Source organism: Anthonomus grandis, chromosome 5 (assembly GCF_022605725.1).
Source record: "Anthonomus grandis grandis chromosome 5, icAntGran1.3, whole genome shotgun sequence".
NCBI classification, from domain to species: domain Eukaryota; kingdom Metazoa; phylum Arthropoda; class Insecta; order Coleoptera; family Curculionidae; genus Anthonomus; species Anthonomus grandis.
Window position 1 is genome coordinate 29,302,249 of NC_065550.1, and position 22,203 is coordinate 29,324,451.

The 22,203-nt window shown below is 30.2% G+C and overlaps 2 protein-coding genes across 2 annotated transcripts in view; one reads left to right on the forward strand and one right to left on the reverse strand.

The window, feature by feature from the left end:
* Positions 1-22,203, reverse strand: part of LOC126736684 (1-phosphatidylinositol 4,5-bisphosphate phosphodiesterase epsilon-1-like) — a 201,417-nt gene that overhangs the window by 161,309 nt on the left and 17,905 nt on the right. Inside the window, exon 2 of the mRNA XM_050441179.1 lies at positions 955-997. The gene's annotated coding sequence lies outside the window, so the exon portion shown is untranslated. The remainder of the gene's footprint in view (positions 1-954; positions 998-22,203) is intronic.
* Positions 5,159-5,893, forward strand: LOC126736767 (piggyBac transposable element-derived protein 3-like). The gene has a single exon (XM_050441298.1). The coding sequence runs from the start codon at positions 5,159-5,161 to the stop codon at positions 5,891-5,893; it is 735 nt and encodes a 244-aa protein (XP_050297255.1).

The window sequence follows — 22,203 nt, forward strand, 5'->3', positions numbered from 1 at the left end:
AGATCTGACTGTCTTAATATCCAGGTTAAAGTACTTGAACATAGTGCCTCAAGCAATGTTCAGAGGCGGGTAATTTGGAAATAAATAAAAATAGATATACAAGTTTCGCTTTTTTTACCTGAAAAAAAAGTGTACTTTACGCTGCCAAAATTTGTAACATAACGATACAGGACACCTTGTATATATAAAAAAATTAACGGATTATCTCGTCTGAATATACTGAATTATCTGACTTTTTATTGTTCTTAGTTTATTTTAATGTATCAAAAATTGAGTATCTTCCTTCAAAAAGGTAAAAATTGACTGATTTCCAATGATAATAATAAAACAGAGTAAGGCAGCAAAACCAGTTGGGGAATTAATGTATTTATTTAAATATTCATCCTATTGTTTCCTCATCTTCGAAACTCAATATTATCCCCCCGTAATGAACTCATTAAGAAATCCGAACCTAAACGGGTTATAAAAAAGGGCCAACACTAATGAATTATTATCAGGAAGAAGAGTTTAACCCTCCGTCCCGAATCCATTCCGGAATGCTAATTTTTGTCCCGTTTAAATGGTAATTCGGTCGAAACTGAATGAACAACACGAACGACAAAAAAAAAAGGAAGAAACTTTCTTTTGTTGACGAATTGCTAAAAGTTTTCCTTGTCGCGCTATAAAAATTCAAATTTTTTCCTTCGAAGTTTCACACGTCGGTCAAATAAAACGAGTCTCTTTACTATACAGTACATATTTCAAATAATCAAAAATGTAATAAGAAATTATGAAAAAAATCATCCATTTAATGTCAGAATAAATTGCACCTGGTCATTAGTTTTTTTTCATGCTACATATGAATTTTCTTTATTTAGCCATTCACTTACAACATCGAAGAAATTACTTGTTTCCTTAAATATAAGGCAAACGTGTTTTTTTGCCTTTAAATTGAATTAAAAGGTTGAAACTCACCCCGATTAAAGTCAACTGCGGTCTCCTAATTGACGTTGATGTACTGAAATTGAAAAGGGGTTAATTAGTTTTGAAGTTAGAAAGGCAATTTGTACAAATATTTTATAAGTAATAGCTTAGAAATTGACATTTTTGGAACTAATCAAGTTTGAACCCTGATAGGAGGGTTATCTTTCCCTTTACCCTCTGTTAGAATACTGTTAAATTCTAAAATTTCTCATATTGCTATATTTAAATGCAGAAAAAAAAGTAGAAATATTATCCGTAAAAGTCGAAAAAGTTTAGGCTGGGTAAACCTTAATTCATACCTTTATTTACGATGTAAAATACAAAAATTAAATAATATAAAGGATATTTCATTTAAAATTGGTATGTTTCTACAGTTTGAAACGCCTTGTATGTCATAAAAATTATTTTAAAAGGTACTTCTGGACTACATCTTATGTCCTCTGATATTACCAATTTTTTATCTTGTAGTTTAGCCAAAATATTGCGTTTCGTATATCGTAAATAAACCCCTACATAACTATGAAAATTATTGAAAATATTTATTATTTATATAGGGACATTTAACAGCCAAGTGACTGCTATTTCCAATTGTGAAAATTTACTCGATTGTGACCCTTTTCAAAAGGCTTTTTAATCTTATTAGCAGAATTACTTCTGCTTCAATATTTGTTATTTATTTTCTGGAACAATGTAAAATATCCTGCGGAAACACACAAACAAAGTTAAAGCCATAAGAAGATGTATACATTATAGGATAGTTAAAATTATATTTCAATTAGTGTCCGAACACTAAGAAGAAAAATAATACTTTAGAGTTGAATTGTTTTTTCCAAAATGTAAAAATAAATAAATTTCTTTTATTTGGGGCTTTCATTGCATAATTTCAATGGATACGAGGTTAATGTTTTTAAATTTAATATAATATCAATATGAAAAAAGGCGATTTATTTCGCATTTTTATGCTTATATTGGTTCTTTTTTTCTCAAAGAATTCATTGACTGAAAATCTTGTTTTTTTAGGGTTCTATGTCTAACTTAAATAGGCACCTTGTACGCAGAAAACAAAAATTTATAAACTAAAAAATTTTTAGAGGCAAAATGCTGATGTATCGAATATTAAAAAATAAATAAAAATATGAAAGAACCACCAGAAATTACTATAGACGCGCGATTTTATGACCAAAAGACCCTAAAAAAAGGCAATAAAAAACGATTTCTTTAATACTCTTAATGAAAATTAATAAATAAACAATCCCACTCCTCCTTTCCCCAATTTGGCATTTTCGCTTATACAATTTGAAAACCCAATTAACGGCCATAAATAAACCGCAATGACGGTTTACCCTAATGGGATGACATGTCGGCAAATGACATCAAATTATCGGATAACATAAGAAAAATCCCGGGAAAACAATAATGGCAGGTCTCCCGCATCGATCGGGAATTAAAAGCCAAATCGCCGAAAATTAATTCAATTTCCACTACGAAGGCAGCGCCCCCTAAATTTGTTTAATCAATTACACGGTAATGAGATTGTACCGATAGAGCACATATTTGGACGATTAACTTCGATTAATTGGAATAATAATTTCGCTGTTCTTTGGATCCAGGAAGTACACTGGTAAAAAGCATATTATAAATTTTCATAATATTACGTTGGAAATTTTGTGGCATATGTAAATTCTATAGCAAATGTAAAATATCTAAGTTTATTATACTGTATAGCTTATGTAATTTTAACACGGTATGTTCAGTCGAATTCTCAAGTAAACTCACAAGGAGGCTAATATAATGTAATTTACGTAGTTTGCTATGTGAAAGTAAGTAGTAAGATGTAACCTTTTTTTTGCAAAATGTGTAATGTAAAATGACTCTAATCGTTTATGTAATATTACAGGTTATAATTATTATTTGCCAGGTATTTTTACAAAGGAAATTAATAGGCTTATTCTCAAAAACAAATTCTTTCAATTTATTATTTATTTCATTGTTTTAATTTATGGGTAAAACGTTTTTTAAAAATGATTCATTCCACTATTGGGCTCAGAATGTTTCTATATGCATGGAACCTCATGCTATTAATTTTTTTAAACTCATTGTTATGATTACAAATATGTTAAAGGCTATCCTAATTACGAGGTAAATAGTGGTGCAATTCAAATTTTCTGATTGTCGAACACTTAAATGAACAAAATCAGCATTATAACATTATAAAAAAATAATGTATTAAATGGCACAAATAAAGACTTATTAAAATATACTTAAAATAAAGAGAACGCGGTCAACTGTAATTTTACATAATAGATTATGTCAAACATTAACATAACATATCATGTAGAAAGAGAACTACATAATATAAGGTGTGCATTATTTGTTATGTGAATTATTTATTCACATAGTTTACACAAGAAAATGTAAGTTTTATAAAAAAAATTTACCCAATATATCAAGTAAAAAAATGATTAAATTAGGTAAAATTTACATGACTAATTAGTTATATTACTGCCATTTTTATCAGTATAAATATTAAAAATGTTATTTATTTATTGACATTGTGTAGCAAAATAAAATGTTTTTCGCTTCGGGGAAAACGTAATGGAAAAATGGATGGATCGGTTATAGAATCTACAATAAATTTTGTATTTTGAGAATATTGATATTTAATAATGAAATGTGATTTTTTCATATATTTTTTTAAAAATGGAAGTTTATTTTTTAGGAAATTTATTGGTTTAAAGGCAATTTGTTATTTTCTGTTTAAATAATATACGGTTATAATAAAATCAATACCAGATGGATTTGATGGGTTTTCGAATGTTAGGGAATCACGTAGAAATAAATGAATTTATTGGGAGAATTCTATTCCCAATTTTTAAATTTCTAACTTGGTTTAGGAGATATAAACATTTTGTCTATGGAATATTTACTTTTTGTTTAATTTTTTTTCAAATTCCAAAGCAATTTTTTTTATTATCGCATATTTAAGAAAAAATGCTGAAATAGAAACTAATGATTTTATTGGAAAAAATGAAATTCCGATTTTCTTTCTTTATTACTTGAAAAGATGTGAACATTTTGTCTATGTTGAATATTTAATTATTTTTTATATTTGTTAACAAAATTCAATTTTCAAATTTTTCACTTTTTTGGCGTGATAGTAATATAAGCAATAATTTGTCACGTTAATATTAATTTTTTTTTTAATTTTTTCTAATATAAATCCTTCATATAGATATTCTAAAGTTATTTTTTTTATTTCTGCATGTTAGTAGATATTTAGTGTGTTTTTTTTTTTAAATATATGAAATACCTGTGTAATTATTTTAATGGAATAATTAAAATTACAATTTTTAAACTTCTAACTTTCTTGGTTTAATGGTAAAAGCACATGCGCACTTCTAATGTTTTCATAACCTCGTGCATTTGTCTAGACGTTCGCTATTTGTTGCAAAATCAGTTCATGTGCAGAAATCGGGGATAACGTTTTGATTTTGTATTTTTATGTGACAATGGATCCGACACGTTACTTTACTCGAAATGGAGGTTAAGTTTTAATTTTTTATATCGATAGGTTTTGAAACCAGGGTAAAGAAATTCAGTAAATATGTTGTGTTTGAGGTTAGAATCATCATACAATTTTGTCTGCAAAACAAAAATGTGTTCAGCAGAACTGTGAAGTAAGAGCCAAAAAACAAAAGGATTTTGACGAAGAAGATCTAGTTCCTCTAGCCCAACTATTTCCAAAGTCTAAGGGTTTATCTCGTCAAACCTATAAAGCCCCACCTAATGAACAAGGTGATTTTGATGAAGAAGATCTAATACCTTTAGCAGATCTGGGTCAAGTATCAAGGTAATTTTTCAACCCCTAAACGTAGAAAGCTATACGAATGGAACGCAGATCCCCCCCATTTTTTCTATTAATACAAACTATGTGCCATGAGAGCTATCTCAGGAAGCAAAAGAAGCCCAAAATCCGTTAGACTTTTTAAAACTGTTTTTCGATGAAGATCTCACATCGAAAATTGTTGGGGAAACCAATAAATACGGCCAACAAAAAAATAAGGAGCTAAATTTCACAAAAGAAGAGTTATATGTACTACTTGGAGGAATGCTTCTTTCAGGTTATGCAAAATATCCGAACAAGAGGATGTTTTGGAATCCATCAGAAAATATACCAAACATTTTAAAAAATAGCATGCGACTAAATAGATTTGAAGTGTTACTTCGCCACATCCATTTCAACCATAATGCTAATATTGATCGCAGTGACCGACTTTACAAAATTCGCCCTCTACTGAACTCACTGAATGAGAATTTCAAAAAACAGAGAGGTTTGGATGAACATCTTTCAATTGATGGCAAACACTATGCCAAACAGTACATCAAGGGCAAGCCAATAAGATTCAAAAACTGGGCTCTATTATGCAGTAGTAATGGGTACATGATTTCTTTTGAGATTTACACTGGCAAATCAGATGCAGAAAAAGTTTTTGGTCTTGATGGAGACGTAGTTATGTCCTTACTACATAAATCGGAAGTGCCTTCTAACCAGGGATATAAAATTTTTGTTAATAATTATTTTACAAGCCTGAGTTTACTAAACCATCTCTCGGAAAATAAAATTTGTGCAACGGCAACAGTAAGAGATATTCGAACGGAAAAGTGTCCATTTCCTGAAAGTACTTCATGGAAATCAAAACCAAGGGGAAGCCACAGTTTTGTTTCTTGTGATAACGTTACTTTTGTACAATGGAAGGACAACAAGGCTGTGACATTGGGTACCAACTTCGAAAGTAATGACATTGTTACCACATCTAGATGGTGTAAGGAAACTAAAACTAAAAAACAAATTCCACAACCAAAAATTATAGCTGGATACAATAAACACATGGGAGGATTTGATAAAATGGATGGGCTGATTGCTTTGTAAAGGACAAGAATGCGACAGCGAAAATGGTATTGGCCAATAGTTCATCGAAGGTGCCAAGTATGCAAGAAGAAAAGTAACTTTATATGTGTAAAATGTGACTGTGGACTTCATCCAAAAAATTGTTTCAAAAATTACCATATAAACAAAATAATATTAATTTTATGTATTTTATGCATGGATTCCCTTTTGAGGGACGGATCATAACGCACTAATAAAAACTAATATTTGATTTTTGTATTTTTTTTATATCTTTTTTAAGTCATTTAACTAATTCATAAAGAAAAAATACATAAAAAACAATTTTTATAAGTTCATGCACTAATGTGTTAAGAGATATGAGATTTTTTCTTTGGAATATTCAATTTTTGTAAACATATTTTTTAAATTCCAAGACCGACTTCTTTATTTCTGCATATTTTTGAAAAAATGCTGATATATTTAGGTATCTAATTATTTAACTGAAATAATTCAAATATTAATTTACAAATTTCCAAATTTTTCTTGGTTTCGGAGATATCAGCAATTTGTCCCTGAAATATTATATTTTATTTTAAATAATTTTTTCAAATTCCAAAACTGATTTTTTATTTGCAAATTTTTGGAAAAAATGCGAAAATAAGTACTTGAGGGTTTTATTGGAATTGAAATTCCGATTTTCCTACTTATCTAAAGAAATGTCAGCATTTTACTGTATTTGGAAGATTTAATTATTTTTTATATTTTCTTTAAGTTCCAAGGCTGTTTTTTTTATTTTTGCATATTTTTCATAAATCCTGATGTAGGTGTAATTATTTTATTGGAAAAATTCAAATTCTAGTTTTTAAACTTCTAACTTTCTTTTATTTATTTATTTATTAACAAGTCAAGCCCCAATTCAAAATTATGTAAGTAGCTTAATACAAACTCAAGTAATAAAAATCAAAATTAAACAACAAAAAAGGTATAAAAGGATTCATTGACAATCAATTTAGTTGATAAATAAAGGCCAGATAAATGTTGATGTTTAAAATACATATTGGCTGATGATTCTTCATATATATGATGTCGGGGTCATTTTATCACATATTTGGATACCGCTTATCTAAAGGGAACCAAGCGACAAAACCAAGTTATCTTATTAATGCAAATAACTTGGATACCTCCTATGAAAATTATTGTGGTCAATCTTCTAACGTGGCTATTCTTCAAGATACTGAAAATTACATAGATGTAAGTTTTGAAGTTTTACATTTTAACTAGTAAGATAAAGGGTAGTTAAAAGCGTAAAAACTTATTTTGATTTTAATGTTCTCTTGCAGGAATCTGAAAACATTAATGAAGCGTCTGATCAAACTGATGAAGAGATTCCACAGCCTGAAAGACAGATTATTACTACCTCTTCAGATTCAGAAGAGGATTACCCTTTAGCGGTAATACGCTAAAATGAAAAGCTACAAAGTGTTAAGGAACATGGTGAAAGGAGGCCAAAGAAAGGAAGAAAGGAAATATCCAGAGCAAACTTTTAAACTACGAAGAAAATTAAAGGACTCTAACTTGCCACATTATTCAGTAACAGGAAGACATTGAATGCAACTGCAAAATGAAATGTCAGGAAAAAGTTCACCAACAAAAATGAGCTGAACTTTTGGGATTTAGGATCTTGATGTTCAAACAGCATTTTTAGCAGCAACAGTTCAAGTTAATGAAATAAAAAGAAAAGGAGTCTGAAAAGAGCTTACACAAGAGTTTAAAAATTAGGAAATGAGAATGTATGTCGACAAATGTTTATTAAAACATATCAAATCTCAACAAAAAGAATTCATACTGCAGTAAAAAAATTAAATAATGATTACATTAAAGTTAAAAGGGGCAAGAAATCAGGAGGTTTAAATAAAATATCCGAAGTTACTAAGGATGCTGTTCTTGGTCACATAGCTATGTTCCCAACCTACATAACGCATTACACTAGGGAAAAATCAGATGCAAAGTACTTAAATCCTGATCTTTCAGTTCCAAAAATTCATTCACTATACTTGTCTGAAAATAATCCTTTTGTTAGTTTAAATACCTACAAAAAAATATTTTATGAAAATTTTAATTTAAGAAGAAAGCCTCCAATAAAAGATACTTGCAATTTATGTGATAGCCAGCAAGTAAAACTACAAAACCAGAAAAGTGAGACTTTGAAACAAGAAATGAATCTCGAACACATTGCTCATTTAAATAAAGCTAAAGAAGCACGTGAGGCAATGAAGGTAGATTTCGCTACAGCAAATGTGACCCATGACGTTATTAGTTACAACATGCAAAAAGTACTAAGCTTACCGAAGCTGCCGACAAATGTAACATACTACAAACGACAGCTCTCTGTGTACAATGAAGGAATACATAGTGCGTCAACAAATTTGCCTTACTGTTTTATCTGGAAAGAAGGAATCGCTGGTCGAGGAGCACAAGAGGTTGGATCATGCATAAAATACTTTATTGAAAATTATCTAGATCCAAATATTGAAGAACTCATTATGTGGTCCGATTCATGCGGTAGGCAGAATCGTAATATTAAAATAATTCTTCTTTTAAAGGCTGTCCTTAGTGGATATAAGAGTCTTAAAAAAATATATTTTAAATACCTAATCCCTGTATACAGCTTTTTAGCAAATGATACTAATTTTGGAGAAATCGAACGAGCTATGAAGCACCAATTACGTGTCTATACCTTAGATGATTTTAAATCAATTATATTATCAAGCAAGAAAAATAATAAGTTTATTGTAACTGAAATGGACACCCACCACTTTTTCTCTATTGAGGATGTTGAGAAGGCTATTTCAAACAGAAAGGTATTTGAAACAGGTGAAAAGGTTGAAGAAATTATAATCAAAATCGAAAAAGAAAATCACTCTTTTTTAAACACTCGCACGTCGAAGTCGATTACAGGGAGCTAAAAATAGACAAAAGATCTAAAGGTATTAAACTCAAAACTTTAAATGGAGATTTTAGAACAAAACTAAAAACATTATATCCAGAGGGAAAACCGATTTCCGAAAAAAAGGCAGCGAATATCCGAAGCCTCATGACTTAGAGTTAGTTCTCGAAGCGTGTAAGAACTTTTATAACACCAAACTCCAAACAGCAAATTTTGAAGAAGACTTGGAAGGATTTGGACTTTGAAATTGAAGAAAATTATTTTTTTAATATAAATAAAAAAAGTTTTTTTATTTATATTTATAGACAACTTGTCTAGAAGCAAAAAAAACTGATTTTTTTTTCAAAGCCTAATGACTTATCATAAAAAAACTGAATTTCCACTTATTTACGATAAAAAATAGTATCTGTATAGCAGTTTATACATAGCGATACGCTTTGCTTTCAAAAAATAAAATGAGGGTTTTTCACGTTTTACTTGAAAACCTTAAGGTTAGGTGAGAAAAGTTAGAGCATAGATTACTATTAAATATAGATTCTTTTAGATTAACTATAAATTCTTTCTTAAATTCTTTTACCATCTATATTTTTTTCAGAAAATATTTTTTTGCAAAAAAAATGTTTTTTATTAACCCTATCCTTAGCCCCCCACCCGCTCCACACCACTAACCAGTAAGATAATGTTTTCAAAAATCATTGTTTTCTAAAATAATACGCATTAATAACAGCTGGTTTCGTCGTAACTATGTAATCTAATTAAACAGTATGTTAATTTAAATGTAATATACTTATATATATGTATATATGCTAGTAAATATTTAATAAAACAACAGTGCTATTAAATTGGATATTATGTGCCAAAAACGGTGCTTTTTTAAAAGAATTTCTTACTGGGAAAATGTTTAGGGTGGGTTGGGTTGGGTTGGGTTGGGTTGGGTTGGTTCAACAACACAACCCTTAGCCCCCCTAAGGGTTGTGTTGTTGAAAAACATAATTTTTGCAGAAAATATATATTTAATATTTAATTCAATACCACTGTTTATTTAAATTTGATATAATTTCATATCTAAATATTTAGTATAAAAACAGCGATATTGGATTGGATAATATGGACGAAAAACATTCAATCTTCAGAGGAATTTCATTAGATATTCAAAATGTTGTAATCGAGTTTGACAACTAGCGTGTAAATCCCTTGTCAATTTTTTTAAATGCCGAAATGTTCTCTCTTTTGTAAACAGAATCGTATATGATATACATATATTCAACAGCTTAATAAATATACCTTGACCAAAAAAAATCGTTAAATATGACGTGGTATGATCATTTCTTTGATTCTAAAATTATTATAATCATCTTATTTGTTAATAAAAGGCACGTTAAAAACATATAAAAAAAATTCCACCGACCTACTTCTTACATCAAACGAACGTAATCTATAATTACATCATTTCTTCCATCCATAGAATCTGTTAATACAGCAGTAATTACAGCACATGGCTCAGATTATTCAAGCAAGGATAAATTATGATCCGACAATTAGGGCAGGCGCTACCGTCATCCCTTTAATTACCTGTAAATTTCATTAAAGGCACTTCACGATCGTTCTAATGAACATTTAATGAGAAATCCTGATACTAACTAACATCGGGAAATTATGAAACTTTAATATGTGCGACATTATTAAGACGAAAAATAGGATACGCCTAAAAAAGGAAAATTCTTTCGTAATGTGAATCCTAAAGATAAATAAGACATGAAATATGGCTGGAGTTTTCCACTAAACTGAAAGCAATTTCGGCTTCGGATAAGATATGTTTTAACATGGGAACGGTTTGTTTAAAATATATGAAGGAATTCCAGAAGTAGGTCGGGAACCTTAAGATCTATAGGTCTTTTGTAATTTCATTTTGTATGTTACGGCAGGATTTTTCTTTGGGTTTTACCAGAGGATAAGGGTTGAGAGAATAAATTGGAAAATAATGAAATTTTTCTTTTGTTTCGTGAACGAACTGCAAAAAGCCTCATAAAAGAATAATCAGAAGCATGTTTTCAAATATTAAACATCCTGTGGTTTTGGTTCACTAATCTTATTGAGAAAATAAACATTAACACGTTGAGCACCGGTGGGCATTTGGATTTTACTTCCAGGGACCAAATTTTCATTCTGGATATTTTTTGTTAATAGTTATTTTTTTGCAGTTTATGTTGTTTGTGGATCAATACTCTGTCTCAGAATGCTATTTTACATTTTGGGACCGAATGCCCACCCGTGGACACTAGCTTTAATGTGTTTTTTTGTTTCAGAGTTAAGCAAATATGGCTAAGAAATATCTATCGGATCAGGAGTTGGCAAAGGAGCTGGAGAATCTGTCCGACGACGAGTCAAGAGATATAATAGAAGACCAAATTACCGGATTTTTAGATGATTCGCTCGTAGATAAAGATTTTATTCCTGTTGAAAGTGATCTATCATCCGATAACGATTCATCCGGTAATAATTCAGATAATTCTGCCATATTATTATCCGAAGACGAAGATCTAGACGATAACGTACCTCTAGCGACTTTAAGTGCAGACTTTGCAGGTCCAAACCGGAAGGCCAAGGTACCGAAATAGATAGATACCAATCCCGTGGAAATGCGAAAATTTTTTGGCATTATATTATGGATGGGGCTGCTTCCAATGCCTCAGTTACGGGATTATTGGTCAACCAAATCGTTTTACCAAAATCCCATACCCCGTACGTTAGTTATAATGTTTTCAAAATTCACTTGCTCGACCCCTTCACCAGTTATTACTACATTTTTATTCTCGTATATATCTAGTATATATCAAAAATTTGACATTTATCGGATGTTAAATGAAAAATATGTGTGCTATTTTTTTTTATTTAAAAAGTATATAGTGTACCATGATAGAAGATAAAAATCCTTGAGAAGTATTTTTTCTGATAATGAATTATTCATTTCTTAGTCTATATATAATAGTTCCATATATAATAGTTTCCAAACCCACTTTACCTCTGCAGTGAAGAGAAATACAATTTTAAGCTGACTGCGCTGCTGCTCTAGTGTTAATGGAGTCATAAAATGCACTAAAAGCAATATAATATCTTTTTAAATCATTTTAAGATTTCTCTCTTTTTCAACTAAACACAAACGTGCAAATACCTTAAACAAACCATTTAAAACAAATTAACATGTTGTCATCTCAATTAGGCATCAGCCTTCGATACAAGTTCGTATTTAATGTAATTCACTTGTTCTAACCATGTAAGTATCCATTTAAGTCAACGTTTAATTGAACGTTGAATTATAATTGACTAGATTTTGCAAACATAAGGGAAAAGTTCACCTACCTCGATTTTTCATTAAATATTGATTTATGTTTTGTTTTATAAATTCAATCCAACCCTAAGGGAAATGAATACTCGTTTTCATATAATGGGAGTCGAGTCAAATAATTCCAATCATCGCCATCAGGAGAAATTATGGATCCATAGTTTCGTACAAGCCATAGGAGTATGCTCGAGTAGCCGGACACAATGGCGACCAATATATGGACGAACGACACGTTCGAATTGGCACATGTGGAAATATGACCTGTATTGTTCCTTCAGATCGCGTTTATTTATGGGGATTTTTAGCCGTTATTGTGTTAAATTAAAAATAGTTGCTTAAAGCTTTCTCTGTAGGGAAAATTATTGTGAATTTGTCCTTTATTAAGTTCTCTTTGTGCTGTCAGTCAAAGGAAGTATAGTCGTTTGTTTCTTTTAGACACTTGAAACCTAAACACAACCTAGGCAATGGAAATTAAAGCAACAATTTTAGGCATGTTTTAAATAAAATTCATCTTTTTCAGGGAGGTTCCAATTAAAGTCAGCTTAGAACCTTTTAAATGGAATAGAATTCTCTATTTATTCCAATCAGTTGATACCATAATACAATTTTAAAAAGTCATCGTTTTCAGGCAGTTACATGAGTTACTTATTTTATACGTATTACGTCACTTATAGTAAAAATCAATTTAGAAACTTATATCTCACATGTTCAAATAATTTAAAAGAAGAAGAAAATAGACTTATTCACGTATTTAAAAGAAATGTGAACTCAAATCTGTAATGATACCGTTCAATATACTTAATTTAATTTATGTTCAATATTCATCGGTCCACAAAACATATCGTAAAAAAATTGGTTGTGCAATGATGTGATTCAGAAGCCGTCGACAAAATTGAACTCTAGGATGATAATCGGCTGCAGTCATACCTTGATCTTTCTGGAAGTGGTAAGGATGGAGTTGTTGCTCGTGTAGTACCCGCCAGACAGAAGCGTTACTCGTATTCATATTCTTAGCGACGTCACTATTTGATGGTTCATCGGCAACTCACTGAAGCACCTCTTCTTCAAATTCGACCGTTCTTACGGTTCGAGCAACACCAGTATAATGCATCTTGGTCTTAAACATGCCTGTCTCAGCGAGCCGCCGATGAACCGCAATAAACTTTTTGGATCCAGGATTCTTCTGTTGCACTGAACAACCCCCAGAAGTTTGATCGCATAGTTCTGAAAAACCCTGTATATATACAAACTTTAAAAATCAATCATTATTTTACCCACAACCAATTTTTAAAAACCAAAAATAGCATTAAGTTACTACACCATAAAGAAATAGCAAGAAATAAAAAAATAATAATATATTAATACTAAGTAAAAGCAACTGGTTATTAAAGTTATTAAATTTGTTTTAATAACTTTAATACTTAAGGTACTTGAGTTCAGAATTAGGTTAAAATAGGTTTAAATTACCTAAAACAAAATTAAATAGTCAGTAACTTTTATGTTTTTCTGGTAGTTTAAGCCATTTTTAAGTCCTTTAAGGAAACCAGAATTTTTAGAATAACAAGAATTTTAGGCAACTAAATTTTGAAGAGATTTATTGGCTTTCAGGCATCTAAAAGTATTTTTAACCTCTTAAAATGAGGCAGAAGTTACTGATTTTTTCAGGCAGCTGAAACTAGATAATTATTTCGACTGCCTGAAAATTAAAACAAAAATTTTAAATAAAGTTTATATTTTTTTCCAGTTAAAGAAAATTTTAAAATCATTTAAAATAGGCACAAGTTTCGATCAAATTGCAGTTATTTTCAAGGCATTTAAACATGTCAGATTTTTCCAAGTAGTTGATGCTAAAGTATTTCTTCCAGGCACTTGTAACCAGAATATTTAAATATCTTAAAAATTAAGACAAAATTTAAGTTCTATTATTTTTCTGTTATTGAAACTTGTTTCAACTGGTTGAAAATGAAAACAAAACTTTGAGGAAATTCAATCCCAGATGGCACAAATCTATTTAATGGACATCCAAAGGTTTCCTCATTTTTGAAATATCGATGTCCAGTGGACATCCGCTTAAGTGCTAAAAAAACCGAGTTCAATGAAATTAAAAATGGCAAATTATTGGGTCCAAGTGGGCGTCATTTTGAAAATTAACTCGTACATTATAAATTAAAAAAAAAATAATTTATAATAAATTTGTTTCAAAAAATTCGAAGGTGCATGACTCTCTTTAGTAACTAAATGGCAATTTTCCAAAGAGTCTTTTAAAGCCAAATGAGAAAAGCTGAAATTCATAAGGTTCTTCGTACGTACATACTTATGTCGCTCCCCATGAACACTTTTATTTTACTCAGTTTTTATTTATTTTTTTTGGTTATATGAGGAATTATTGCCTCGATTATTCTACTCGGTAAAGCGATTAATTAAACAAATAACCCAATAATATTTGCCGGAAACGATTGCGAGCTAATATATTTAGGCCCGGGCAATTTGAACAGCTTCAATTAATATTAAACATCTGAAATACAAACCTACAATAATATATCGAGTTTAGTAATTAATAGTAAAACGATTTAATTATGAGAGGGCGTGGCTCATTAAGCCAATTTTCAAAAACGGATTTTTTCTAGATGGTCCTTAACCGCCATATTGAGCACTCGGAAAGATGATGAGCACACAGTTTTCAATAATTTGATGTAAATTAAGTAATAAGTTTTAACTGTTGTAGGGGCTTAAAAAAGTAGGGGCTTTAAATGCCTGAAAACCCTAGAATTTCTTCAAAATTTATTTGCCTATTTTTTTTTATTTATAACCAGTTGAAATAACACATTAGATTCAATAGTCTGGAATTTATTCTAAAACTTGTATTCATTAATGGAACACCATTTTAATTAGGCTGACTTGAAATATGACTAAAATTGTTGTTCATTACTTTCAGTCAATATTGTTTTAAAATAGAAAAGTTATTTTAGGCAGTTAAAGTGTTGAAATAGTGAAAGTCTAGTAGAACTGCCTGAAAAATACGAATATTTCTGTTTTAATTTTCAGGTAGTCAAACTAAATATCTAGTCTTACCTGTCTAAAATAATCAGTAAGTTCTGTGCTATTTTAAGGGCATAAAAATAATTTTAACTGCCTAAAAATCTTCCCAAATAGCACACATCCTCTAATGGATATCCTACAATGGTCGAAATGTCATCCATTACTGGTCGATAGATGTTTTTTCATTTTGATGAATATGCATTTAGGAAATTGTTAATCCTATGGGTTAGAACTAATGAGACAAATAGTAATGAACAAATAAGAAGTCATTAGGTGAACAGAAATGAAAATCCACTGCACTCCTATTTTTTTAGATTCATTAAACGTTTCTGTCTCCGAAAATCGTATCTTCATTTTAATGAAATATATTCAAGCATGAACCTCTTATGGATTTACTTCTATGGATCTATTCTTAATCGCAGGATCTCATTAGTCAAACAACAACAAAGAGTCTTTGGACACTGGATAATTCCAATGGATCCTATTATTAATTTATATTAATCTAATGGTAATTAGATTAATATAAATTATTTTTTTGATGCTAAATATGCATCTCGATATAGTTTTTGATACAAGAATATCGTCATTACGTAACCAATGCTCGAATATGTATTCCTCTATTTCTTTTCATTAAATAATTTTTTTTAAATGCATTTATTTTATTTATTATTTATGCAATTAGTTTAGGTCATTCCTGTTCTTCGTCATTCCTGAGTGACACAAGCGAGCACTTCGCACGTCATCTTTGGAGAAGCATTAAAGGTTAGCGAATCTTCTGCAGAGTGTTCTACCGAGTATACAAGGAACTGTGTCGCCGCTGGGAGGTCAGCTGACAGTTCAGTGCAGTGCAGTTCGGAATATTGGCGCGAGATTTAAATTATAAATTACACGTATGATTCATATTTCAAAAAAAAGGAAACTTTTGGATGTCTATTTAATAAATAAGAGCCTAGCTTTTCAACCCATTTCCTATATCATCGTTTTATTTATTTAATAGCGTCTGGATCGCCTGGAAATTGTGTTTTTCTAGCGTGGTTTGTCAAAATAAACCAGATAAACATCACTTTATTCTAATACATTTTTAGTTATTAAACTGAGATAAGGATATATAAATGAGAACCCAGTTTTTCAACCCATTTTCTATATCATCGTTTCATTTATTTAATAGTGTCTGGATCGCCTGGAAATTCTGTTTTTCTGCCGGGGTTTGTCAGAATAAACCAGAAAAACATCACTTCCTTCCAATACTTTTCTAATTATTAATCTGACAGAAGGATATATAAATAAGAGCCCAGCTTTTCAACCCAATTCCTATATCGTGCTCCCTGGAATTAAATTTCCTCAAGGTCTAATTGCCTCAAAGTTTTGCAAAATTACCCGGAAAGAATAAAAAATTCGGATTCTTTTGAAAATGTCCTTAACAGAAAAACTTGGAATCTAGTGAAAAATTAATTTTACCTAATTTTTAGGCAATTGAAATATTCTCAATTTAAGTGCCTAGAAAAAATTTGATAACTTTAATAACCAGTTGCTTTTATTTATTATTTATAACTTATTATTTTTTATTTCTTGCTTAATTATCATTAGCCTATGTTTTTATGGTGAAAACGTAAGCCTAATGCTATTATTAGTTTTTGAAAATTGATGTGCGAAAAGTATTGGTTTGATTTTTAAAGTTTGTACAGCTTTTTGATATTCATGAACAAAATGAGACCTCTCGGAAGGTTCCAGCTACTATGGCTTTTAAGACATAGCGTTTTTGGTGTCTGAAGATTCCTCAAATATAAAACTTGATTATGAAAAAAGTAAGGCCTCAACTATCACAGTTTTAATGGTCGTTTTCCAGGATGTTTTTAATTTTTGTATTGCTTAACTGCCTGAAAGTGAAATATGTATATTAGAGACATTATTTTAGGCAGTTAAAGGCAAATTAATAATTTTAGTTTAGTTTGGGGAATTGACGTTGAAAAACTTATTTTAAGTTAGTGTAAAACTGCCTGAGAGAAATGTTTTGATTTTTATCTTTCTTAGGCCCGATTTTCGTCTCTCACTTCACTTTCCATTGCTCGTTATTAATATAAAAGCTTATATGGGATATAACGAAGGTCGGTAAAATTACATATTTTCAAAAGAAATCAGCAAAAAAAAAAACAAAAATTACATGCTAAACTATTACGTTCACTTAAACTCAAAAACAACCGAAATTACCTGTTACCCACCTAAACTGGCAACCGCATATCCAGCCGCACCAAAAATAACTCTCATCCAGAAACGCTATTCCAAAATTAATGGCCGAATTATCGACGGTCGTTTTCCTGACAAATCGGTACGTGTATGTCACACTATTCCATTAAATAAAAATCGCGCGTTTATCCAGAATCGCTAAAATTAAACTAGAGACCGTCGTGGAAATTAGCTTTTTAAAAATTAACGTTACGATAATAAAGGAACGTGCGACGGACGGTTGTGGGATATTTTTGATTGCATATTAATTACTCAATTTAAAAAAAACGATTTTTATTCATTCTTTTTTGTGGTAGCAATACAGTCGAAATTTAAAAAAGGCATTTGATTTATAGTTTTTTAAAACTGGAAAGTTGCCAGAAATATTTGAAATTGATAATTTAGTTAGAAGCATAGTAGTATTATGAAAATTGGTCCTTTGAGCCGGATTGGACTCAAATAGTCGCTTAATAATGGGATATTTCTAATTGGCTCTAATGAATAGCAATCCAGCTAATAGAGTATTGTAAACTTCAGTATATAAATTTTAAATTATCAAATTCATCTGTCAAATCAATTTGTTTTAAACCAAAATATCGACAGCATTATTTTATTATCAATTTAAGCATTACCATAATTTAATTTTTGGCAACATTGGAGTTACCTTATGACATAGCCGTCTCTACCTAAATGCCCAAAACTGATATTATTCTTCAGCATTTTTCATAGTTAAATGCAATTGACTCGGCAACGTTGGAGTTGATTACTTTAGATAGTAAGATAATTCTAATTGACCTTAATAGATTAATCTGATGTTTTATTATGCACCATCAGTGCAGTGTTGCCAGATTGAAATAACAATCCAGCGAGATAATAGAAAATTAATGGTGAAAAGGAAACTCTAGTATTTAGATTGGAAATTGTTATATCGGTCTGTTAACTTATTTTTTTTTTTATTTAATAATAAAAAAATTAATATTTATAATTTAAAGATATTTATGCATAAACAGAATTAATTCGGAAACATTGGAGTAACCTTATGACATAGCCGTCTCTACTTAAAGGCACAAAATCGATATTATTCTTCAGCACATTTCATAGTTGAATGCAATTGACTCGGCAACGTTGGTTTTGATTATTTCAGATAATCAGAATAAATAAGATAAATGGCCTTAACAGATAATTTGATGTTTTGTCATGCGCACCATCGGTGCAGTGATGCAGAGTTGCCAGATTGAAATAACAATCCAGCGAGATAATAGAAAATGGTCTTATTATTCGTAAAAAGTAAACTTTAGTATTTAGATTGTAAATTGTTATATTTGCTTGTCAACTAATTTTTTTTAAATCATAATAACAAAATTAATATGTACTATTAATTTAAGGATATTACTGCAGTCATAGAATTGACTTGGCAATATTGGAGTAAGCTTACGAAATAGATGTCTTTAGTGCTTTTAAATGCACAAAACCAATATTATTCTTCAGTATATTTGCTAGTTGAATGCAATTGATTCGGCAACGTTAGAGTTGATTACTTCAGATAGTTGCTTGATAGTAAGATAGAAGGCCTTAATGAGTTAACTTGATCTTTTGTCATGCGCAACATCGGTGCAGTGTTGCCATACTGAAATAACAATCTATCAAGAAAATAGAAAATGCTTTAATTAAATTCTCGAATTCATTTGTTAACTAAATTTTTTGTTAAATAAAAATTTATTAAGTATTCATGCAATAGTAGAATTTACTTGGCAATAGTGAAGTTAGCTTGGATCTGATAAATAAATCGATAATACGTCTCACTATATTTTTATTGCTTAATGACATTGACTTGGCAACATTGGAATCTATTCATTCCATGGATATTTTGTAATTTTTCCAGTCCCACCATCAGTGTTGCAAGACTGAAACAGTATTCCAATGTAATAAAGAAAAACGCAATTTAAAATAATGCCAAATCATCGTGATTCTTTTAATAAATAAATAATAATAACATCGTATGGCTTGAATTCATTTGCGTATAATGTTCGGGACTATTTGTGAAAGCTTAGCCATCGTCAATGTTGCCAAATCGTCAAAAAACGCCGTGGATTTTTATTTTGTATCTGTTATTATAAAATAAGTATGGTATTTAATAAAATTGTTTTATAGGGCAAATAGCTGATGATCTGCAGCATTTCCAAGCAAAATAATTTAAAAACTATTCAAGGTATTAAAATGGGTTTTTCACTCATAGTTAAAGGGTTCTCTGATGAACAATGTAGTATAGCAACGCTTTTCGTGTCTCAAGAACTCATTGAGTTAAAGTGAGCCATGGTCCTAGACCAATCCAAGGGGCAAACCAAGAATCTTTAGCAAGTTTTGACTCCAGTTAGAAATTTTGAGTGTCACTGTAAAATTATTTGGGATATTATATCTGAGTATCGTTTTATTATTTATAAAGCATGTCTTTAGCCCAAATAGCTAATGAGCTGCAATACTTTATACTCCTAGACAAAATAATTTAAGAGCTAATCAAGGTGCAAGCATTTATATAAGAACCCAACTTTTTGCCTTTCTATTTGTAAGATGGCGTGGTCGTATTTATTGGCATTGCTTCATAGACATATTTTTTTGGAAAACTCCCTATTATTAATTAATCATGCAAAAATCCAACGTTGTGAAAAAAAATGTCGACAAAAATACAAAATTTGATTTTGTCGCATAAAATGTCGAAAAACACGCATCTTTTCACTTTTGCAACTTTTTTATATGTTCAATACTTTGAGAAATATTATCCGACAACTTTCCAACATTTGGTCCTTCAAGCCGGATTTTTGGCAATCAAACGTCCATATCTCAGCAACGAGAGATAACTCTATATACTCTGTTTTGACTCATTTTACTTAGTACAAAATTCCCTATAATTTCTATATAAATTCAAGCACCTAAATGATTTCATACAAAACCAAGCATTTATAACAGTCAAGTTAACCATCGAGCATTCAAACATTCGACTTCAATTTAAGCTTAACCAAATGAATTTTAAGTCGAATCTAATATTATTATTATTAAATGCCAGTGATCTTATCTAGTGGCATTTCTTCATAAAAAATGTGCTAGCAATGTTGGATACCGTACAGCACCAAATCAAAATTAAATTCCAACATTGCCAAGTAATAAGCAGATTAAATCTAGAATCAAACATTGTGACTATTTAATTAGGGAGACTGTATAAAGCAATAAAAGGGCATACATCCGAGGCACACAAAGGACAATATGTTATTCTGTCCGGACGAATTTCGCGAATGGCAGTCAAATTTAGTAGTGCGTTATTGTCCGAAAATTCGACAAACAAAGCCCCCGATGACAGGTTCGGTAGGTGATAATTCGCGAATGTTCACCCATTTTTTCAATTTTATGTGTAATCATTTTAGCTTAAATTTGGGGAAATTAAACGTGAAAGAAATTGGACGTTTCCACCCCCAGGCCGTATTCCCAAACATAATTAATATTTCCCATTTTTCTCGGGGAAAACGGAAAAAATATAGTAAATGAAATTAAACGGGACCCTGGTGCTCATAAAATGTGTACTCATTGTGTTTCCTCTTATTAAAAAGGAAAAAAGATGCCTCCGTAACGACCCTTAAGGGCTTGGGCTCAGAACATGGAGTTCCATGATATATCCATGAGCAATTTTCGGTTAGTTCTCTTTTTTCTTCTTTTCCTTCGTGTTTGCAGGTAGAGCAACTATTATAAGGAATTTCAGCTTCTTTTTAAACAAGATTATGTTAATTTTTTGATATTTAAGGAGGAAATATTTCTCAATATATGCTTTTATAAGTGTTTAGTGTCTTTTCAGATAAGTCTGAAATGTCATTTAAATTTGCTCTTAGTTTACCGTCGAGACAAACAATTGTCCAATTTTATAACATAATAAATACCCTTAGTAAAATTTCCCTTTTCTAAGAAACACTGAAGAACAGTTACAAAATATTGAATTAGAAATTACATATATATAATATTTTTTCATCCATAACACGTATTATACCCATCTTTGTTCCACCTATAGTAAAATCCAACTTTTGGAAACGAAGGGTGCCATAATTCCACTCGAATGAAAATTTTACTGATTATCATGTACTCGCTAAAGATTACCAACATAATCTAGGGATTTTAGACTTTCCGAATGCGTCTTTAGTAAGCCTGTAACGGCGTTTAAATATGGTTAAATCTTAACGTTAAATTATTGTTGTTAATAGGTTGTTAACAGGTTTAGGCAGAAAATTCATTTTTTTAACAAAAGTGGTAAAAAATTTGATACAGTAGAGAAAGAAGTTGAAGAACCTTGATATTCAGTAAGTTTAAATTGGTTTAGTTTCTCAAGGAATTTTTTGATATTCGCCTGGAAATTTAAATTCCTCTAAAATGTTTATTTGTTTATTTGTTTTATTTTTTAAAATGTATTTAAAATGTCCACGGTATTCGGCAGTAAATTTAAATTCCTATAAGTTTAACGAATTTGTTTAATTTTTTATCAAATATATTTAGTTTCATAATTTAATTAGGAATAATTCATTAATGATAAAAACTTGAAAAAAAGCACTACCTGTGTGTGCAAATGTCCATAATATTTGGCGGGAAATTTAAATTCCTAGAAGTTTAACGAATTTGTTTGATTTTTCATCGAATATTTTTAGTTTCGTGCCTGTATCATTTAATTAAGAATAGTTCATTATTAACAAAAACTTGGAAAAAAAATTAACTCTTTGTGTGTTAAAATTTTCATAAAATTTGACGGGAAACTCAAATTCCTGTTAA

Coding starts and splice junctions, on each gene's coding strand:
- LOC126736767 (XM_050441298.1), top strand. CDS start 5,159: ATGCGACTAAATAGATTTGAAGTGTTACTTCGCCACATCCATTTCAAC.